The sequence below is a fragment of the Hippoglossus hippoglossus genome, chromosome 11 (genome assembly GCF_009819705.1).
Source record: "Hippoglossus hippoglossus isolate fHipHip1 chromosome 11, fHipHip1.pri, whole genome shotgun sequence".
Lineage (NCBI taxonomy): Eukaryota > Metazoa > Chordata > Actinopteri > Pleuronectiformes > Pleuronectidae > Hippoglossus > Hippoglossus hippoglossus.
In genome coordinates, this window is record NC_047161.1 from 9,920,553 (window position 1) to 9,943,109 (window position 22,557).

Consider the following 22,557-nt stretch of genomic DNA (forward strand, 5'->3'; position numbering starts at 1 on the left):
TTTTTTGGTTCCATATTTTACATCTTTTCCAAAGTGTGAGAAGACTGAAGCTTTAGGCACCTGGCAACCTGTGGCTCCCAGAGGTTATAGTTATGCAGGAATGCAAGCAGACATACAGGCTCTTACAAGAAGAGCTAACACCTATGTGGCAAGACATTTCACGCAAACCAGATGACCTTTTCAAATATCTCAAAAAACGCCAGCAGCCTGTCACTGTGGACTTAAACATTATTAAAAAGGTTCTGCCCATGATTCGGTGTTTCAGGGAGGTGTTATTGAAAGGCCTGCCGCGACTGTTTGTGACCTTTATCACTGTGTTACTCGGCATCAAATGAAACAGAAAATTGTGCAAGACCCACAGATTAAACTCAATGACATTGGCGGAAAATAAAATATGTGTGATAAAACCGTCATAAACAACCCTCCCCTTTTTCTTTTCTTTCTTAGAATGTTGCTATTTGCTTTGGGCAAGTTGCACAACTGTACAGCCACTAGCACATCAGATCTTCACACATGCACAGGCACACACACAAACACACATAAGGTTGCACAGCGATCCTTGTTAGGACTTTGTATTGACTTAATTTATTGTGGACAGCCTAACCTACACCTTATACCTAACCTTAACCATGAGCAATCAATGCCTAACCATAACATAACCACAATTCATATCCTCACACACACACACACACACACACACACACACACACACACACACACACACACACACACACACACACACACACACACACACTCTGGTAAGCACTGTGTCGAAAAGCTTGCAGAGGCAGTTCGCTGCATTACGCCATTGTTTTTCCATTCTTTTCCATTTAACAGAGCCTTAAATTAGAAACACCTTGTTTTACTGCAGGGAGCCACCTCACACACTCGTTCCCATGCTTTTAGTGAACTGTAATACAAGGAGAACCTTGGTTTCACAAGTATCCCCCTGCTTACTGACCTCCAAGGCTTGTGAAATTGTATAATGGCTTCAGACGTGTTATGTATCTTAACTTTGTTTTGTATCTTACATCACAGGAATCCCCTCTGGTGGATAAGCTGCTTTTAGCTCTTGTTATTTACCGGGAAATATGCATCTGGTTCAGCCTGACTCTATTGGTTGGACTTTCTTATATGCATCAGCCTAATGATGGGTATTCTTGTCTTCCATTATTTCATACCCAGACTTCAGAATCATGCAGCTTATGTCAGTTACTGCTTCAGGGGAGATACCCCTCCTGATCCACCTTGGATTACTGAGCAAGAAATGAAAAAAAGTGAAGTAGCTTTCACAGTGGCTATGGGAAAGTCCTGACTTAAGTCATGAGGTCTACTATGTCGACACACACTGTATGACATTCATTGGCTTTAATCGTAGTTATGTCATAAATTTTGATATGGAGCTATTGTTATGGAGCAGGTTAAAAAAACAAGCCAAGAAATGTGTTTATCTGGAAATCCCCGGGAGATGGTTCTGATTAAATTCATGGTACTTATTTATGTTTGTATATCTGTTCGTTGGTAGTATGTTTGATTTGAAGGAAGATTACATAAAAACAACTGAGCGGTTTTCCACAGAACTTTGTGGCATGATGCAAACTGGTTCAGGAGAGGACTTGTTAAACTTTGGGGTGGATCCGGATCAAGGGGCGGATCACGGAATTCTTTCACTTTCTGTTATACATTGCGAGATAGGGTGTTTTTTCTGAATGTTGGAACTTGATGAATAAAAATAATCGAGCACATTAAGGGAACTGATATTTATGAGTGTTTGAAACTTGGTTGAATTTAAGGGGACTGTTGGACCTTTGCGTAGGGATTCCTGTGCCATTCTAGTTTCACTCCTTATTTTGATCGTCCTACAAAAACAGAAATCCTTGGAAAATACAAAATGTGCGTCTCATTTAAAACATCTATGGAAAAGTTACCATATTTGTGTGTTCTCTGGAGATTGCAAACTCACCCTCATATCCATCCCCCCAGCCGTCATGCACAGTCCTGTCCTTGGCCAGAGCCGGCAGTTTCCCACCCCAGGGCTTGGCCATATGTGAGTGTTGGCTCAGTCCCTCATGTGAAGGTCAGCCCTGACGGGACATGTGAGCCCCAGATTGTCACCCCTGGGGTTAGGAGGCAGGACTAATTGACTTTAAACCATGCTGCATGACACATTTCGTGACGCAGTGACTGCACTACTGAGGAACAAAAGACAATTACAGAGGAATGTGGTCATTTCGTACAACTTCTTCATTATGAACCGTTTATAAATGAACAGGATTTCAGAGGAACTAAAGGTTATCATAAAACATTTTGGCTACAAGAAGATAAATATATAATCTCCAGGAATTCCCCTCGATATGAAACTGAAGAAATGGGTATCAACATTTTTCTGATAAAGCTAGGGTTGATCCTGGAACCGATGGCAAGAGCAGGCTACCGAAGCAACCGATACATCCAACCCCCTCCCATCAGCCCTCTCATCAAATATATGCCACCACAGCCCATGAATGTGCACTGACTTTTCCATGACTTGCTCTTTAACTTTGACTATCAACTTCAAGGTTATTGAGATGTGCTGAGGATTTCAACAAATAAGGTAAAATGTGTGCATAAATAACCTACCAACCTGACCTTTGAATACAAATCTACATTAAGGGGAGGTTAGGACAGCATTGAGAGTGGAAACGGGGAAATCTGCCTAGCATTGCTAAAGGTCAAAATAACGGCCTACACTTTTTATAGCAGATGCGCTACCACCTATCTGTGCATTCATCGCTGTGTGGCTCCTGAAATGACGTGGGATCATGCACATTTGTGTCTTGAGGCAGCAGAAAGCGATTGTGCTTTTGATCAACAAAATCCTGGCCTGAAATCAAAGCAACATTATCAACCCTGCGCTTGTTACAAACACAGATGGTCTGTTCACGCGCTTTTACTTCACTCATGGTCAGTGTATTTTCTTACTAAGCTGCCGCTAGAACAGCAGTTTGTCATGGTGCAAGTGCATCTGACTTTCAAAAGCAATGGGAGATGGCCCTCTTGATTGTTTTATTGCATGTTACTTGCTCTTGCACCACGCGCTTTAAAATAGAGCCTGTGTCTAATTTGTTTAATCCATAGAAAAACACAAGTGTAAAAACAAGTTTTATGAGGGCTTATGTGCCAGGCTATTAGCTTTGCAGAGCCAGGCTAGCTGTTTACCCCTGCTTCAAGTGTTTATGCTTAGCTTAGCTAATCGGCTGCTGGATGTTCCTTCATATTTAGCCTGCAAATATTAGTTTCCTTGGTTTTATACACACAAATAAAGTTTGTTTGAAGACACTCAAGTCGAGTAGATTTTCTTCATAAAGCGTTTTATATTTATCTGCAAAGTAAAATAAAACACACACACACACACACACACACACACACACACACACACACACACACACACACACACACACGCAGGGGGGGACTGGGACAATAATTCAGGCCGGGAATTTGACTTCTTTCCAGACCTCCTTTCCCTTTTCACACAAAGCACCAGACCTTTAATCTTGTAGGCAAACCCTATTTGTTGATGTAACTGTTACCAGACTAGTAAACAAGTAGGTCGGCGCAGTAACTCACTGCCCTCTGCCATATTTTCAGTGACGTCGTCTTTGTCAAGTGCCATAAGGATCTCCTTCTCTGTCACCACAGCCAAAGCAGTGAAAATATGATATTTCCAAGGGGCTTTTACTTTGAAATTCTACATCAGATTGTCCTGATATTGTCTGGGTGACACAGCTCAGAATCAAAATCCAGCTTTGTTAAATCCTCCAATGATCCTGATTGCTCTGCCTCCTGTCTACTTCCTGTGCTCCTTTTATTCCTGTTGGGCCATGTAAGGACAAATCACTGTAGGGAGGCGACTGCATAAACGATGGGTTACGTGGTGTTTGATGAGACGCTCAGGGTAACCCGCTGATGGAGACGAGCCAAGGGGAAGCGTTGTGCAATCAATGGGCTCAGTTAATTACAATAGATCAAACACAAGCGCCATGGCAACCCTGCCACATTTTCCAAAACAAAGGCCCTGTGAGGCAGTCGGCATGCACGGTGAATGTGACATGGTGTTACGCATGGCTGACACGGGGACGATTAGCAGCGGCCCAGTGTTTACTTCCAGCGACTGGGTGCACATACTGTCATTGTTAAGGCCGTCGGCAGCACACAGACCATATACCATTAATGAAACCTGTTATAATTAACAGTAAACAGACCACTGTACAGAACAGAGAAGCTTAAAGGGATAGTTCACCCAAAAATGAAAATTCACTCATTATCTACTCACCACTATGCCGATGGAGGGGTGGGTGAAGTGTTTGAGTCCACAAAACACTTTTGGAGTTTCAGGGGTAAACAGTGTTGCAGCCAAATCCAACACAATTGAAGTAAATTCTTCAAACGTCGTTCTGAGTGGAGTTAGCATGTTCTCCCCGTGTTTGTGTGGGTTTTCTCCAGGTACTCCGGCATCCTCCCACAGTTCCAAATGTGCGTACATGTGGATGTGAGTGTGTAAATGACTGTTTGTCTCTGTATATTGTCTCTGTGATACGTTGGGGACCTGTCCAGAGTGTATCCTGCCTCTCACCTAAGCAGTATAGATGATGAATGGATGGACTTTTGCTATATTCATGCTCCAAGTTGTTTGGTTTGGCTACACAACGCATCTCAAAATGTTTCAAAACACGTAAAGTTATTCAAGTCAAACTTCTACTCTCTCAGAGAGAGTCGTGACAGAGACGGACACCCATGCTGTCTGTCTATCAGCTAGCAGCCGGCGCTTGCAACAGACCACAGGCGCTGGGGGTCTGTCTGCTCCAGACACCAGATCTGTTCTAGTAAACTCACACAAGTTGGCTCTCACATGCAGAACGCCAGCCAATCTCGAGAGCAAATGCTAAGTGCAAATAAAACTCAGCTTCAGACCATCGTCTCACTCTCCCCGCGTCGCGTTCTCTCTCTGACCCGGCTGTGGCCTTGTTTATTTATTCCTTTCCTCTCATTCTGTTTTCTCAGCCCCGTTTCCCGCCGTTCCTCCTGCCTCGACTCGCTCTCGTCTCAAATTAGTGTCAAATTCCCCAGAGTGCTGGTTATGTTTGTTTCTAATGCAGTACCTTCCAAATTACAAGAGCCCTATTCCTGGACGCCCTCAGTTCTCGCTCATGTGTAAGAGGGCAGCTCTCGGACAGCATAGTATCTCCATCTTTGTGTGTGTGTGAGTGTGTGCGGTTGCATGTGTGCATGTTTGTGTGTGAAGGCAGGTCAGTCATGAGAGCAGGGAGCCTACATTCCTCTGTGCAGTACTAAATCCTCATGGGATAGACCTCATTAGTGGACTAGTTGTTCCCAGGCTGTCTCATAGCCACTGCCACAGTGTGTGTTTGTGTGTGTGTGTGGTTGTGTGTCGTCGAAAGTATTTGTTCCCGAAAGTTTCTGTCCATGTCCTCTTGTGGCTGTTTGTGAAAGTCTGCGTGTCTTCTCCGTGAATCACTTTGCGACGCTGCTGTCACATGCTTTGTTTGTGTGTATCTTCTAAAAAGCAGGTTCCACTCCTGTAGCCGGCCTCCTGCCTGTGTTTTGACATGCTGTGTGATGGGAGCATGGGGAGGTCGGTAAAGTCTATAAGAGGATGAGATGTACTCAAGAGAATAGCTTTCCTGATGGACTCGTCTCAACCTCGCAGAAATAACTCTCTCACACACACACACACACACAAACTGCTCACCATGCTGTCATGTACTAAAGTGTCCCTGAGAGACACTTAACACATCATTCAGTGACTCTGTGTTCCAGACATAGCTTTGACCCCCCGCTGTTGACCCGAGCTGGGCCTGACAGCTTCTCATGTCACATTCTGTCTTTGGTTTCACTTTATTTTTCAGCTGGAGGAGAGTGCGATGAAAGAAAGGGGGGGTGGGGGGTTGCGGTGTTGCGTGGCATTCAGGGGGAAACGCTCTGTTCAGATTTTTTTTTTAATGTGGAAGGAGAATGATGTCTTTGTTGTGCAAGAGCAGACGACGGATATTTTTTTCCCCCCCGCCCTGCTCCTCATGACCCGGGATGCGCATCTGACCACATTTAGCACGTTCTTGTGAATTACCGGAGACATGAAGACTATGGCAGCCTCTGCCTCCTGTTTGTAGAGAAAGAACTATCACTCATACTGTAATATGTGCCATAAGGGCTGAGGCTTCATCCATATGATCCATATAATATCCAATATCCATATAATATGTCTATATGAACTGTATTTACAAGCATTTTTCCAGTCCTATCAACCGCTTTAATTCACAAGTTAAGTACAAGCCACATTCACACACTCGCACAGTTGTACTATTTGCTACACTTTTTCTAGCGCAGGCCATTCTGCACTGTCGGCCCAATCATCAGGAGCAATTTGGGTTTCATTAGCTGGGGATCGAAGCCCCCTAACCTTGTGGTTAGTGGACAACTCGCTCTATCTCCTGAGCCACAGCACGCCACACAACTGTATTTATTTTTATTACTTTTGTTGCCTCAGTCTTGGCGAATGTGAACATAAAATGAGCAATAAATGAACAATAAAGCCGAGGAGTCACCATGTGTTCTGGCAGTTTGTCATTCTGCCTGACATCCTCCACTCCTGACTCACATGAGGATCTGTTACTGGGAAACAAGCACCAGGTGTCTGCAGTCCTGTCTGCTTTCAGTACATTCACATTTCTGTGAAGGATGGAGCAAGTGGCAAAAGTGGCAAGTGGCAGCAGTACTGACTGTCGGTCGTTTGGAGGTTTTCTAACACATTTTTCATCCTCTGCTCAGTTCAGTCAGTGGGTAAATTATTGTGTGGCCAAGGTTTAGAGTTTGTTTTTGCCGTTCGGGTTTATAAAAGGTAGTTGGAAACTGTAATGAACTGTAGTACTGATAAGACTGATGGGTTGCAGGTAATGGCTGATAGCAGTGCTATACTAGGAAGTGATTGGCCAACTGTAAACACACACTCTGCTCACCTGGCAGAAAAGTTGTCCAATACACAAACTAATAATGACCCAGTGATACCGGGCCTCTGGCTGATGGGAGGTACGGGACAGAAAAAAAGGATACACACAAACAGAGGTCAGTGAACGGACACAGACACACACAGATGTCAGTGACCGGACACAGACACACACAGCTACACAAGGCTGAGGCAACAGTGGGCTCCTGTACAGGCCCGAGCCAAGGCCTCCCTCACTGATCACAGCACAGCTCTGTCTGATAAGCATCTTGCGCAATGCATAGATGCAACTCGCACGTACACACACAGACACGCACACACACAGCACATACTCTTTGTCTCGCTCCTTCCCATTTCTTTGAAAGCAGATGATTTCGAAATCATTAACAACAGCCATGGGGCGGGATAGATTAGCAGGCAGAGTATGAGGACAAACCTGGATATCAGGTCCAGGACATGACGCAGGCACACACATACACACTGTAATAACTTTTGGATAAATAACCTTTTTTTGCACGTACGCTAGACCTCTTGCAGGTGTGTTATGTTTTTTTACGATACAGAACCATACATCAAAATCAGTCTGTGGAGAATACACACACACCCACACACCAGGTTTCTCACTTCTCTCTTATTCTTTTGCAAAACGTGATTTATGCCGAGCGGGGATATCCAAGTGACGCCACTTTCAGCCGTCGGAAAGTTAATAAGAAATCACTCTGGTTTTTATCACCATCAGATGATATACTGTCGCAGAGCACAGCAGCACAGTGTTGACACATGCCAATATACGTATATTTAAAATGCTGTATACGTGTTTAAAGCACGGCCGTCCCTTGATTTAGGATTCGTACCTGTGATCTTGGAGTCCTGGACAGATGCTGCACGTTGACTGTTACTGTCCTTGACAGCAGATACACTGGCTTTCATGTCGGTGCATAAATCAGAGAAATTGGAGCACGAGCGGTTACTGTACACATGTTGGCAAGACATTCAACAGCAGCTCGAGGTCTCCTCTCTTGGTAATGGCAAACACGTGATTGGAAGCACACAGGGTTTGTGCCGTTTCAAATGAAAACATGCAACCTTGCTTAAACACACACGTTGATGTTGTAAATCTTTATACAAACAAACAAGTAAATGAGCAGATCTTACTCTTCTCTACAGATTTTATGAAAACGTATTTATTGTCTCTTTTAAGGTTAATATCCATTTATGTGTCTCACTTTGTAATCTATTTGGTTTGTGTTTTTCTTGTTCCAGATTTTGGCGCATAGTTCGTTCTTTTTCATTTTCTTCTTATTTTCCACTGTACTATTCCTCTATCCGTAGTTTCTGTGATCATTCATTTTGGAGACTTCATGTGAAGATCAAAAACATTGCTCTATTAAATTACATTTGCTAGGAGCTCTCGGTGCAGTGTGGATCTTTTGCAACAAACAAAACACACACACACACACACACACACACACATTTGTAACCTTGTTTGCTGGTGTGAAATCCAGGGAATGTGGCAGGGTTCAGAGTTCTTAGAACACCAGAAACACACAGCGGGTCCACCAGAGGAATCACTGAGTGTGAGTGTGAGACACACACACACACAAACATACACATGCAATGGCAGCGCTGTCAGTGAGTCAGTGGGTGAGTCACACTCCGGCTATGCTGCCTCTCGATTTTATAACAGCCGCCAGCACGGCACTGTATTTAATATTCCAAACAATGGTACTGTAGGAGTCTGTGCCACGCATGCACACGCTGTATATACACATAAGTATATAATGTACTCCCATAGACATTTGCACACACATGTGTACAAACACAATAGCTCCCCTCTGGCCAAATGTGCCTGCACAAATCAGAGTTACACTGACACATATACGAATAGCACGCTCACTTTCATGCCTCTTCTCCTTCACTCAGACAAACAGAGGCCCGGTCGTCACTGGGAACGACTGCAGATGAGTCAGAGGGGGAGAGGAGGGAATCCTTACCTCTTTGTGCCAGATCAATGGACGAACCAATCATGAGGTCCAGCACCATGGATACTGACTCCATTAGATTTGACCTATGAATCACTCCCCCTGTGCGTTCTCACAGGAGAATGTTTCTGGAGCTTTAGGAGTAAGAAAGAATGGACAGGTATGTACATAAATTATCAAGTCAGGACAAGGCCCTACATCTGCGTCAGCCTCTGAGGTGGAATATCAAATCCCCACCTGTTTCACAGTGCTAAACTGGCAAAGCAGACATACAGAGCACTGGCTCTTCCAGGCCCTGATATGGTGAATGTCAAGTATTGATCAAAAGGACTAAACCACTCTGCAAACCCAGAACGGCTCAGTCATGAAGGTGGAGAGCAAAACAATTTGGTCATCAAGTTTTAAATGCCAAAAAATGCGCGACACATCCGGATGTTTTTGTCTCACAGTTAAAATCTCAGTTATGTGGCTTTTGGGAATGCAGATGGCTTCTTTTGAGAGATAAATGATAAGAGGCAACGTGCACACACACGCACGCACACACGGGTTGGAAAAGAACAGAATGTCTCCTTAGCTCAGTTTCCCAAATTATGCAGTACAGGTAAGAAAACCTTTAAACGTCCCCCTCTGGTGGTGGCTTGCAGGAAATGAACTGTGCCACGACCTTTCAAATTTTCTCAAACCTTGGAAAATACATTATTTTAATTCATATTCACTGTAGGGACTGTCGGGTTCCATTGAATGGTGAAAGTTTAAGAAACCTTCCACATTTATTTTGATGCTCAAAGAATGAAAACCTGTGACACCAAGTTCTTTTTTATTCTGGCTTCTGGCAAAGCTCGGTGCCGCGGTGCTCAGGGGAAAGGTTCTGCATATGAAAGCAGCTGCATGAGGCTGGCGTGTGCTGCGGGAGCTGAATTTGATTTGAGCGATGCGACGCTCAGGGGCAATGAGTCAGACTCAATGATAAGGACCTGAGGTTAAGACTGACCTCGCTCAACTGTCCCTCTGTACTCCTCCTCCTCGTTTCTCTCCACATCTGGTTCCTTGCATGGGTATCCCTGTTTGTTTTTCAGCTTTTGTTTTTAACAGTCAATGAGTCACCACGTCCTGTCTCCCTTTTATACTTCCAACTCTTGGCCAACATAATGGGTTGGCCTTTTCTCTTTCTTTTTTTTTAAAACCCCTTTTGCTTTTATGTTCATTTCTTTTTGATTCTTTCACACTCGCGTCTCTATTCTCCTGCTCTGGGATCAGGGAGTGGAGCCTTTAGGTTTATCTGCATTTGGAAAAGCTCTCTGACTCACTTCGCTGGCACAAACACACACACACTTTATTGGTGATGACTCATTGGAACACAGGCCATTCGGATCCACAGCACACTGAAGTCAACTGGTACGCGAGCGTGTGTTAGTGTGTGTCTGCATACACATTAACCTTTACATGCATTGAGGTGGTGTTGAGCAGAGAGTTGATGACACACCACCTACGCAGCTTTTATCTCACAGTCCCTGAGATAGTCGGTGTTGCTGAGAGGGAAGTAGCCCTCGTATCTGATAATGAAAAAGACTTGTTGGTTGCATAATGACTCTTTTTGAATACGCCCGTGAATGTGCTTGTATCGTTTGTTTGTCAGAAAATGGTATGAAGCTGAAATGTGATGTCTACAGCATGTATCTGTGTGTGTGTGTGTTTCCAGGGGCAGAAAAGTACCCATCATGACATGGGCAACTGAGGAATGATAAATGTGCAGAGTGACTCATGCAAGACAGACATAGGAGCCATCAGCTGACAGTGGCAGCAGCCTGCACTGTGGCAGACAACACATTCTGTAACGCACATACGCACAACTGTTTTATACAGAGCCACATGCAAATACAGAAGTGTGTCTACAGTCTCACGCACACGCAGTTATCCTTTTTAGGACTTTGCATTGACTGCCAGTCATTGTGGACAGGCTAACCAAAACTTTAGCCGTAACCTCAACCAGGACCTCAGAAATGATGTTCTGGTCCCCGTGAGGTCTACTGGTCCTGATAAGGTCAGTGTTCATGCAGGAAAGGGTCTTAAAGAAGTAACAAAAACGAGAACGCACACACACACACATTCTTGTACTTCTATTTTAGTGAGGACACTCATTGGCATAATGCATTCCCAAAGCCCGTTACTCTAACCTTAAACATCACAACTGAATGCCTTTTACATGTCTGTGTTCGAGATGAGTCACTTTCGGCTGCAGACGAAGTACCATCACTTAGACTGATTCACACTCCGAACAGTTTCTGAAATAACAATCAGCCACTCTATGGCGTTTTCATGCAAAGTGACTGAGCGTACACCATGCACTTATTATAGAACAGAAAGTCACTGGAACATCGCAGAACATAACAAACTGAGTTTCTTTTATTTATAAAGACGAGTGACTATACAATGCACGGTTTGTTAATGTGTGAGATATAAAAATATAGCGAAACAGCAAACACTGGCTGGAAAGGACAACATGCTCCTTACAGAGCATCACACAGCTACAACACAACACCACTACAATACTGCTCAGACCACCTGTGACAGGGGATTTTGGCAATGACACAGCTTTTACTGTTGGTACATTTTTTGATATCCCTTATTTTCCATACAGAAAAATGCAAAAAACGAAAAAAAGACAATTTAATGAGCATTTAATCCTCATCCTCTGAGTCCTCTTCGTCCTCGTCAGACTCGTCTTCGTCCTCGTCGTTGTCCTCTTCCTCTTCCTCACCCTCACCTCTTGTTTGCCGAATGGAAGCTCTTTGTTGCTGTGACAACAAATAAACCGTCACTAAAGAACACTCAGCAGAAAGTCGCCAATCACGACTGTTGATTCGGTTGAATCTGATGTTAAAATGCTGTGGTAACACTGAATGTATGAGGAAATGCGTGACGATTGTGGCATGCCATGACATGGGGGAATTTCAAAGTGAAAGATGGCTGTGGTGATGCCAAGCACAAACCCTGGCAGCACTGATAAGACTCGCTGTTATCGAGAACCAGTCTCTTGTGGTATGAGGAAACTACTGGTTTCAAAAAAGGGAAGAGGCTTTTTTTATATTCTATCATTAAGATGAAACTTGGAACTGTCAAAGTCAAAAGAAACAAAAAGCCCCAACAGAAACCTAGTTAAAGAGGGATCTTCTGGGGAAATTCTAGTTTTAGTGTCAACTGTGAAGCATCATCTGCATCTTACCTGTAAGGTTCCTGATGTGCTCAGGAAGGAGCCGGTCTGATCGAGGGACGTTTTGGAATTTGCTCGCACTATGTCTAAGCGTGACTGGTAGTCAGGGGGGTGCAGTGAGTTCCTGAACACCTGCCAAAGACAGTAGGAGGCTCGAGACTTTTCCACAGAGACACAGAGGAATGGCAACAATGCCTACACACACCTATGGGTAATTGTAACATGGGCACTGATTTTAATGCAAGATAGTTAACCCTGAATTTAAGGAAGGACTTTAAAGTGGCCATGGTGTACACAGAATTAGCAAACAACGCATATACATAGTTGGGCTCAACAACTCTGTAAATCAGCCTTAGATAAAGGTGCTATATAAATCAAAGTTATTATCAATTAATCAAAAATATGAATGAAATCAATTCATTTTCTGCATATGTAAGGAAAGTGTAAAAAATACAATTTCCACTAAGATTTTGACGCATATCACAATCATAATATCTATAAAATATAATCACAAAATGGTTGTTTTTGTAGTTGGTCCTGCAGATGTTAAGATACAGTTTAGGGATATCTGATAATATTTGTGCATTTTAAGTTACAGATATAAACAACAGAGTTTCAGGAGAGAAAACACACACACAGGAAATACTCTCCAGCAAATCAATAACCTGGCTGACAATCAGCTTTTGTCACATGTCAACAAAGCAGCTCTCTGGGTGCACCTCCGACCACGCAGCCAAACTGCAGTTTAAGCCACACCACTGGTTTCCACTAAATATACAATACAATCCGCACCGGCTCTTGATCAGGATTATCTTCATGCCTGTCATTGTGGCTTTTTCAGATGATTCAATCTGCCATGCTTTGTGCTATGACTCACTGACAAACAGCCTTGGCTGGGTGAGGAGTTTCGCTTCGATATGAATGGAAGGGAGATGATTCAGTGCAAAAACACACAGATGAGATGGCAAGGGGTGGAGGAAAATAGCACAAGGGCATCTGCTGGAGGAACCTCGCTCACTGAATATCATCGATCATTTGCTTCCCCTTTACGGGGCTTTATCTCTTAAAATAGTTTGGTAAACCTCTCAGACCAGGCTGTAAACACAGAAAAGTACAGTAGCTAGCATGAGTCTGAATTGTGCAGCAGTCTCCGCAGGTTAATTTAAAAGTTACCACATCAGATGAAGGGTGTGGACTGCACATGAGCAAGAAGTTGATGAGTAAAGGGAGCGTGAGGCCGTGATGGCTTTATCTTGTTAAATATAACCACGAGGTTAATCGGGTACAAAGCAGAGGGTGTACATAAAGACTCATCAGTTCAGTGACACACTAAACACACAACCCTTTTCTGAATAATTCTATCTCAGATTTCCCTGTATGCAAACATTGTCATACGGGAAAAAATGACAGGGAAACCTACCTCCAGGTCCTCCTCCTCATCCACGCTCTGAATGCTCTGGTAGGCCAAAGTGTAGACCTCCAAGGCCTTGGCATGGAACGACATCTCCACTGTCATAAACTCACCGAATACTTTCTATATAAAAGGGAAAGAAAGGTCAAATCTTACAGAAAGAAAGGTCAAATCTTACAGTACTCTAAACTTGAGGTGGACAGAAAGCTTAGCACAGCGGACCTTGATGTCCCGGATCTTCTGCTTCTCAAACTCATCTATGGTCTCCTCCAGCTGCCTGGTTGTCCGCGTGGCGTCCATGGTGGCTCTCTGGAGCTCACTTTCAGCCTGGTGGCAAAACAAAAGAAGGTACTTCAAAACACAACAGGTTGTGGCAAAAAGGCATCAAAGGTCAAAAAGCATTAGTGTGTCACAATTAATGTATAAACTTTAGAATCCAACAACATCCCTTTAAACCTGTTGATTTGTTTCATTAGGGAATTAGTGCGTGATGTGTAAGGTGATTTGTGCAGTGTGAAGCAGCTGACACCAGGCCAGTATCATCCAGTAGTAAAATTGCAGTACCATCAGATTTAGACTTGCAGTTCCAGTCCAACATGCGCTATTTACTGTTTTCGGCAAACATGCAATTATAAAACCATTTTCTACACGCAGAGAACATGAACTTAAAAAATGAGCTGCTGTTATTACTCTCACTTCCTACAGGTTATGCAGGTTGGCGTGTAGAACTGGTCGGACAATGACTAAAAACCTTCCACTTGTGGAAAACGAGTCTGTGAGTCAGTTACAAGTCACTCCTACGATGCACTTTACTAATAAAGAGTAATGAAAAAGATATGTGGCCGTCGCCGCATTTTACAACAGACTATTCTTCAAAAGTTTCTGTTGAAGTTGTTGTTCTTCCATTTGAACTTTAACTCTGAAACATGTGTCATCGTTGTAGTTATTCATCACCAGCGATGAGAAGCACAGATATCATGGGACACACCTGAGACTGAAGGTTAGGTCAAGGAAAAATTCAAATAATTCCCTGTTGGTCTTGAAATGCACATTGTTATTGAATCAAGTAAATGTTAAGTAAAGAAATGTTGTGTAAGCCTTTTCAAACTTGACAAGATAAACATTCTAAACACATTCAAGTTTATTTCCCTTTTTAAACAGTAACTAATATCAATAACTAATCAACATTTTGATCTTTTGACTTTGAGAGAAGAGGAACAATGAAAGGATACAATGATCTGTCTGTCTGAGGGGTTCCTCTGTCTGGTCCTCTCGAGCTGAGCCATCTGTTTGGCTTCTCTCTCTCTGGCACTTTGAGTCGTCTTCAGATCCTCCTGCATGAAAAGGACACAGTAGTCATTATGAAAATGAACAGTGATGCTGATTTAGATTCCCAAGGACTTAATAAAAAGTATGTGGTTAACCTCAGAGTTTCTAAATCGTGTCCTCAAATGCACCCTGTTGTGCAAACTTCTGAAACAGATTGTAATGTTAAGCAAATGGATTGACATTAAGTAAAGAGCATTGGCTTCAATGGAAGGTTAATTTAGCACTTCATGAAAAAAGCTAAGAAGCATTATATTATTATCGCATTATATATGGATTTTGGGCATGTGATATGAAATCTGACAAATCCATGTATGACAAGTGCACATGCCGCGTTGTGTAACAAAGACTCCAAAATATCACGAAGAAACTTGATATTCTTAAGACCAGTATCAAAACATGGCATTGAGTGGGGTTGATGCCGGCTGTGGCATAAAGAATGGTTTGTTAAGGATTGGGATATTAAGATTAAAACAACAGTGCACTCATGTGGCCACACAGTGGTACTGACAAAGACAGAGCGATCCCAACTATGTCCTCAGGTATATCCTCTTTTTACATTTTCATTATCACTACACCCTGAGACGCCAGGACACGTTTAATCTTGCAATATAGTGAAACAAACTGAAACACAAGTTAGGGGAACTGCATGAGAAGGTGGACAATTTCAACATCTTTGGATCATTTTAAAATGTGTGTGTGTTTTTTTAACAACTGTAAACAGAAATGTAATGTCAAGCTCTGAAAGTAATCCAGAAGCTAATAAATGTAAACATTTTTGGAGTAAAATAATTCTGCAACAAGTTTCTCAGTTAGCAACGGTTGATATAATTTTACAGTAATTGCAAGTGGATCATGGTTTAAACTCTTTTGTTGTGCTTTGGCTCATTTGGAATCAGTGTAGACGTCAACATGGCTGTGGCTGACGGTCACATTTACCCTTTTGCGTTTCACAACAGCTCCATAACTCTTCAGTGGCTCTATGACTTTGGCTTCAAGTCTTTCCACCTGCAAGGCAGAATAGTCCATGTTAGTTTATGTCTTACTCAACACATTCAGACTGTGGCTGTAAGCTACGCTCCTGTAGTTTTACCTCAGCTTGGCGGTAGTCTTGGATCTTGGCCAGGTGGTCAGCGTACTGCTTCATACCCCTCTTCAGATTTGGCGTTTCAGTGTCTGCGTACAGGCTGATTTCCCGAACCAGAAGGTCGGCCTTGTCCCGTAGCCTGGCTGTCTTACGCACGTAACCGGCAAACAGCTGGCACATCTCTCCAAAGTGTTTCTCCACATTGGTGATGTTCTCCTGGATCTGTTTTGTCTGGTTGTCCCTGTGGAGGACAACGTCAACATTAGTAATCAAACAGCGGTTCGGCCGTGAGAGGACAAGGAAGTGCTTGTGTGGGGTAATATGATCTTAAACAAATAACCCAAACGTAAACAAAGCTAAAACAAAACATGTGAGTGTGATGGGGCTGGATCATATGGGCAAACATAGATAAAGATAAAATAAAATATCAAATATCATTATCTTTACTCCTGAGTGAATGTGTGAATGTAGTTTTAAATGTTTTTTTATGGACGGAGAAAAACAAACACTCGATAAACAGCAAAACATTAAGCAAACCTGAAGTAGATCCTCCTAACTGCTTGCACAATGCATAATAAATATATTAATATATATATAAAGAACTTTGTTGTATTGATACTGATATATACACTAAGATTTTATTGATATTGTTCAACTGCCCAGACCCGAGATGTGAGGCACCGTTTGTTTTGATTTGATCAGTGTTGATGAACATCAATCTAACAAACTGCAGTAAAACCTCTTTATTTCACCCACAGCCATTATTAATCACCGTTTGAGAAGGAGACAGTTCCTGAACAACAACTCGTCCACACTCATATCGCTCTTTGGAGTAAATAAGCATAACGGGAGCCGCAGCTAGCTAACCTGCTAGTTGTTTCTCTTTGCTAACGTTAACTGACCAAACGCTCGTTCCCGGTTCACGGAGGGGTTCGGTCGGAACAGCTCTTACCTCGCTCTCGCGTCCGGAGTCCGACTCATCTTCGCAGAGAAGCGGTGAAAGAAACGGAGTCAGCGAACACCGATGTTTATCCACATGCAGAATTACCGCTAGCTAACCGTGCTCCTCCCGAGGCTAGCACGCCAGTCTGCCGTTTCCATGGAGCCCGCCTCCTCCTCCTCCTCCCCCCCCGCTGTTTCCGCTTCAGGAATGCATTCTGGGAAATGGAGTCGCTTCACTGACAACTCTTGTCTCGTTGCACTTTTCAGCCTGTGAGCTGGAGGTTAGATGGTAAAGTTTGTCATCTCAGACAGCAGCGTGTGTTTGTACACGCATCTGCCTGTTTGTTTATTTGTGTGTTTGTTTGTTTAGCAGTATTAGACAGAAAACTACAAAAATAAGTCCCATCAAACTTGTTGGAGATACAGGGTCGGGGAGGAACCCATTATATTTTAGTTTGGATGTGGATCCAGGATTTATTTTTTCTACTATTGTTAATTGTAGGTTTCCAGGCCACTTTTTTTCTTTTATATTTCTACAACAATAACTTAGACCATCTACTGAGTAACATTTCGAGTTTAGCTGAAATGCTGAATATTGCTCAACTCAGTGATTGTTTTTCACTTATAAAGCAGTAAAAGAAATTGCATTTACAAGATTGACAATCCTGAGTAAATTGCTGTGCTGCTGTGCCATTGTTTGCTTGATGTTTGTTTCCCATTTTATGCAGTTTTACACTTTTATTCCATAGAGACTCTCTCTGAGGTTTAAAAAAATGTCCCTGTTAAAATAATTATATTTTGATAGTTTTCCTGACTCTTGTTGAGAGTTAAGGCCAGAGGATGTCGCACCAAAGATGAAAATACTTATAAAAGCTCTGTCTCTTGTGTGAATGTTAATTGTTATATGACCGTCTCGTGTGGAAATCTTAGTTTTTCGAGTGTGACTGAAACCATGACCTCTTTTTACATCCGCCAAGGAGGTGATGTTTTTGCCCCTGTCAGTTTTGGTTTGTCAGCAGGATTACACAAAATCTTCTGAAGGGTTTTCCAGGAATCTTGGTGGAAGGACGGGATATGAGCCCAAAAAGAACCCATTCAATTTCGGTGTGAATCTTGACAAATGGGACGACAAAGGATTTTATGTAATTTTTACACATCATTATTTAACATTTTCAAAATAGGGCATTCTTTCACTGATTTCCTTGGGAATAATCCATAGATCTTGATTTTTAAAATCTGGCATTTTGAGGGAACTATTATGATTGTGTGCAATTTGGTGCGGCTTGATTCAATTTAAGGTATGGCACATACCTCAAAGGTATTTTTTTAAATGTCTCATAATAGCTACTGTCTCTGATTTTGACTCTTTGATTTCACAGTTCATTTATTTGACTTAGCTCAACTCACATCACACTAACAAACACGAGCTATAAAAGCAGTTGTTCAGTCTTTAACGTTGTGTCGTGCCAAGTTAGTGAAACGAGGAAGTGAGTGCCCCTGCTGGATGAATCCAAATATTTGGCTATGGCTTCTCTAATTCCCCAAATAGATCAAGGTACATTGCCTACATTGCAACAAAGAGGGCTGCAAATAGTCCTTTTCAACAACAGCTTGACTGTTTTTGAGCTGGTGCCAGGAGCAGACTTTTTGATCACTGAAATGAATGGAGGCCTCATTGTAATTCCCTCCTCTGTGTTTGGGAATGCATGAATGTCACCAGCTGCCACGTCTGCTCCTCTATGGAAAATGTCCAAAAACCTTAATTATCACGCTTAATCATCCATGGGATTGAAGCAGGGGAGATCCCACTGTAACAGATTGGCGATGTAAAACATGGTCATAGCATCGAGCTGTGTGCCTGGAATCCCAAGAGGATCTGGTTTATACTTCCTGCTACAGCTGATGCCTGTATAGATTCATTTATTTGTTAAGAGCTTCTGATGTAACTTTCCTCTGCTGCGGCTGGTTGGTTATTACACCTCATTTCCTCTTTTTTTTATCATTTAATGAAACAAAAAACGAATTTTAAATCAGGACATCTGGAGACATAATGGTGCTCTACGTGTTGTCGTGTGTTGTAGCCACTTTTAGTTTAAAGCAACCTTATGCAACTTTAAAAAAAACCTTAAAATAGAAGTTTCGAAATTAGTTGACTGGTAGTTGTATTTCAAATTGCCGATATCAGGCCCGGCAAGTTCATGAACTGTAGATGTGTGGCTACAGAAAGTGCTGTTGCTCAGTAAATATGCTGGTTTTTAGAGAACTGTTATGATTTTCCTGAAAATTTTAACTTATGGTTAAACAGCATCAAGCTAAATTTACAAGGTTTAAGGTTTATAACCTAATCGTCCTTCTAGACATACATAAAAAGTGATCATCTCTGTGTGTTTCAAAGGTTCAGTTTGTAAGGCTTAGGTGAGAGGGATCTATAGACAGAAATATAAAGAGTATAAAATAATCATGGTGATATTTCCACTATTGTGTAATCATCTAAACTGTATGAATTATTGTTTCCTTCACCTTAGAATGTTCCCTTTATATTTAAATATTTATACAGATGCCCAAACTGGACAAACTAAACACCTTTTGAGTTTTTATGACAACTGAAGGCGACCACAGGTTCTCTGTCATGTTTGGAAGGGGAGGGTGAGGTGAGGCGTGTTCAGCTGCAACCGGACTCTTCACCACTAGATGTCACTAAATTCTACACACTGAACCTTTAAGTGTTCTTTAAGTCTGATTGTGTTGAATGGAGGAGGGGAGGGACTATGTAAGAGAATCCAGCAGCTCTGCACAGTTTCCTGCAGCGTATTGATGTTTATGTTCCTGAAGAGGTGTCACATCGTGTGTCTGTTTTTGTGAATGAGACATGTAAGTGAGAAGTTTCTGGTGTGATTGCATAACTCAACCACATGATGGCAATCCACTTCCATTTGTCTGTTGCCTAAGACGTGTGTTTGAATTTGCCTGGTTACAGGTGGATTCTGAGCTGTTTGAAATATCCCTTCATGCACAGACATATTTGACTGACTGACGTCTCTCTTTACCTTCTCCATCATCATGTCCACATTACTCATCAGCCCTCCTCTGGCTGTTACACGGGACTATAGATTCAAGGTCCCTCACCATGTGACAGACGCCTGTGTACCTGACGTCCTACAGGATCTTTGTGTTAAATGAAGCCTGGGGCATGTTGACGAGTTTTCATTGGCTGCTTGTAAATGTATTCATGATTGGTGGCGTCGTTTTAAACCGCGCATCTGACTTTCTCAAAGAACAGATGGTGTTGTTTTCAAAGTATCATTTAGCAGCAGCAGCTCCCTGCCTCCTTCATGCTCTCCTGTCTCTCTCTCTCTTGCTGTCTTTATCCCTCTGTGCCCTCTCACTCCGTCTCCAGCTCGCTCTGCCCGACTCTCTCTCCCCCTCTGCAGCTCCCTGTGCCACAGCGGCAGCGGCACACTGGAGAGATGTGTGGCCTGCTGAACAGATTGGGAGTGACATATGTCAGACGTGGGGGGACTTAGTGGGGCAACCAAGTATGTGTTCCCCAGTGTGCTTGTGTGTGTCTGTGTGTGTATGTGTGTGTGTGTGTGTGTTGACTCTACCCCTTCAGGTGCAAGTCCTGGTGTTAACACCCTAGACCCGAAGCTGTCCTCCCACATAGAGATGCACATAGGGCTTTAGATTCCCTGTTAATAACAAGAAGGAGTCTGTGGGAGGTGTGTGTGCGTGTGTGTGTGTGTTCAGGGACACTGAGGATTATGAACAGTGTGATATCTTGTTTGCCACTTGGTGCATAAAATGAAATTACAAGCCAAGAGTCAATATCCCATCATGCTGATTTTGGCTACCTTCGCTCTCCTTCCTTTTAACGGCGACATGCCTCTGATTTGGCAGAGCGACACCGCGCTGCTCTCCTGCAGAAATTAACCCTGGAACATCCAGTGGGAAATAAATCCATCCTCTCCTCTGTACTTCAAACTCAGTTTCCAGCGATTTTTATACTAGTCCTTAAATTACAAATGTATTTGTTCTCAGAAGCAATTAAATGTCTGTCTGGAGAGTTTCAAAACAAAGAACAAAATCCCCAAATCTACAGCGACAGTCAATCAAGACAACAGTCCTGATCAGCTTCTGCATGCGAATAAACTTTGTTATAGCTGAAGAGTCAGCTTCAAATTAAATTCACTCATGTGCGGTTCATTCCACTGCCAGAGAAACATCTACCTCCTCTTCTGATGTTTTTACCTCCGCCAAGAAGGTTATGTTTTCGTCTGCGTTTGTTTATAAGATAAGATAAGACTTAATTAATCCCGAAGGAAATTCTTGTGCCGGTTTGCTCCAAGATTACAGTATTAGCAATAAATAATATTATACAAGACAGTGAATAAAACTATAGGCTATTGAGTCTAAAAATATAAGTGAAAATAAGATATAAAACATGTATTGTAATTTAAATGAAAATATGAGATAGAGGGCGTTCTTCAACAATTTCATTTAAAATCTCAGAGTAAATCATTGATCTTGAATAAATGAATAAGGCACATTTTAATGACTGATCTGATTTAGTGTGCGCAATTTGCTGCAGATTAAAATAAGAATCCAAATCTAGTGAATTTAACTGTGGTGTGTGAAGGGGACTGATTGGCATTGGCAGAGTTTTTTTTTAATGCAGGTGAGATGGACATTATTTTGACATCCCACATAAATAGGATGCTCCAGATCTTTTCATCTCATGTTCCAGATCTGAAATTCAGTGCTATCCCCTTTTAACTCCAGCAACCTTGAACAGAAGTCGTCTCTCGGCAGTTAAGCGGTTGCTTGAAGGGCAAGCCGACGCAGTCACGGTCCAGTGCTTTTATTGACCCAATGAAAAACCTCTCTGTGTCTCCAGGGGCTCGCAGCTCAGGTTAGGGTCTTTGTTGTCTGCGTTCATTAGTGTCTCCTTCGCCAATCTCCTCTCCTTCTCCCCACATATCTCTCTCTCTCTCTCTCTCTCTCTCTCTGACTCTCTCTCAGACGCCTCTTTTTCTCCCTCCCTCTCTCCCTGTCTGCTGCTCTTTTCCCCTCAGGAGCTGGCGAAGAAAATGTCACCAGATCAAATTAGTGGGAGCCTCCAACACTGCCTGTCTGCCCCTGTCTGTCTGTTCCACCGAGTGATAGCGTCACTCATGGAAGTTTGGAGAAGTTTATTTGTGTCCAAACTTTATCTTCCCCAGGTATGATACTCTCTCTGACTCCACTGGTAAAGTGATAATTCTTGGAGTAGGTTTGAGCAACTTTCCAACATTAAATATATTGTATATATTTTCTGGAGTGAGGTTCCTCGCGATGATGCGCCTCTAAGACGTCCTGAAACTGCTTCATTCAGTGTTTCTTAACTCAGATTTGATGCCCAGATCCATTTGTTTTGGACAAATGTCCTGGATGATGAACACTAAATGCATCAAAACTGCAAGAAGCTGACGGCATTGATGTCTGTGGTGGTGACAGCTAATTTCCATGATCTCATCCCAGCTACTATGGCAGAAAATTACATATATTGTGCATTTAAAGTTAATCTTCAGTGTTTTTCACCATTGGATAAGTAAACAAGGT

The 22,557-nt window shown here is 42.6% G+C and overlaps 1 protein-coding gene across 2 annotated transcripts; it reads right to left on the reverse strand.

The window, feature by feature from the left end:
- Nucleotides 1-11,362: 11,362 nt before the first annotated feature.
- cibar1 (CBY1 interacting BAR domain containing 1) lies at nucleotides 11,363-17,143 on the reverse strand. Of its 2 annotated transcripts, XM_034600463.1 has the most exons (9): nucleotides 16,970-17,142; nucleotides 16,024-16,258; nucleotides 15,870-15,938; nucleotides 14,837-14,938; nucleotides 14,593-14,598; nucleotides 13,827-13,931; nucleotides 13,614-13,727; nucleotides 12,206-12,325; nucleotides 11,363-11,777 (listed from the first exon to the last, which is right to left on the reverse strand). In XM_034600463.1, the coding sequence occupies exons 1-9, from the start codon at nucleotides 16,996-16,998 to the stop codon at nucleotides 11,661-11,663; spliced, it is 897 nt and encodes a 298-aa protein (XP_034456354.1). In that variant the 5' UTR covers nucleotides 16,999-17,142; the 3' UTR covers nucleotides 11,363-11,660. The 2 variants fall into 2 exon arrangements, with proteins under 2 accessions (XP_034456354.1, XP_034456356.1); XM_034600465.1 differs by lacking the exon at nucleotides 12,206-12,325 and having other exon boundaries at nucleotides 11,588-11,777; nucleotides 16,970-17,143.
- Between the last annotated feature and the right edge of the window lie 5,414 nt (nucleotides 17,144-22,557).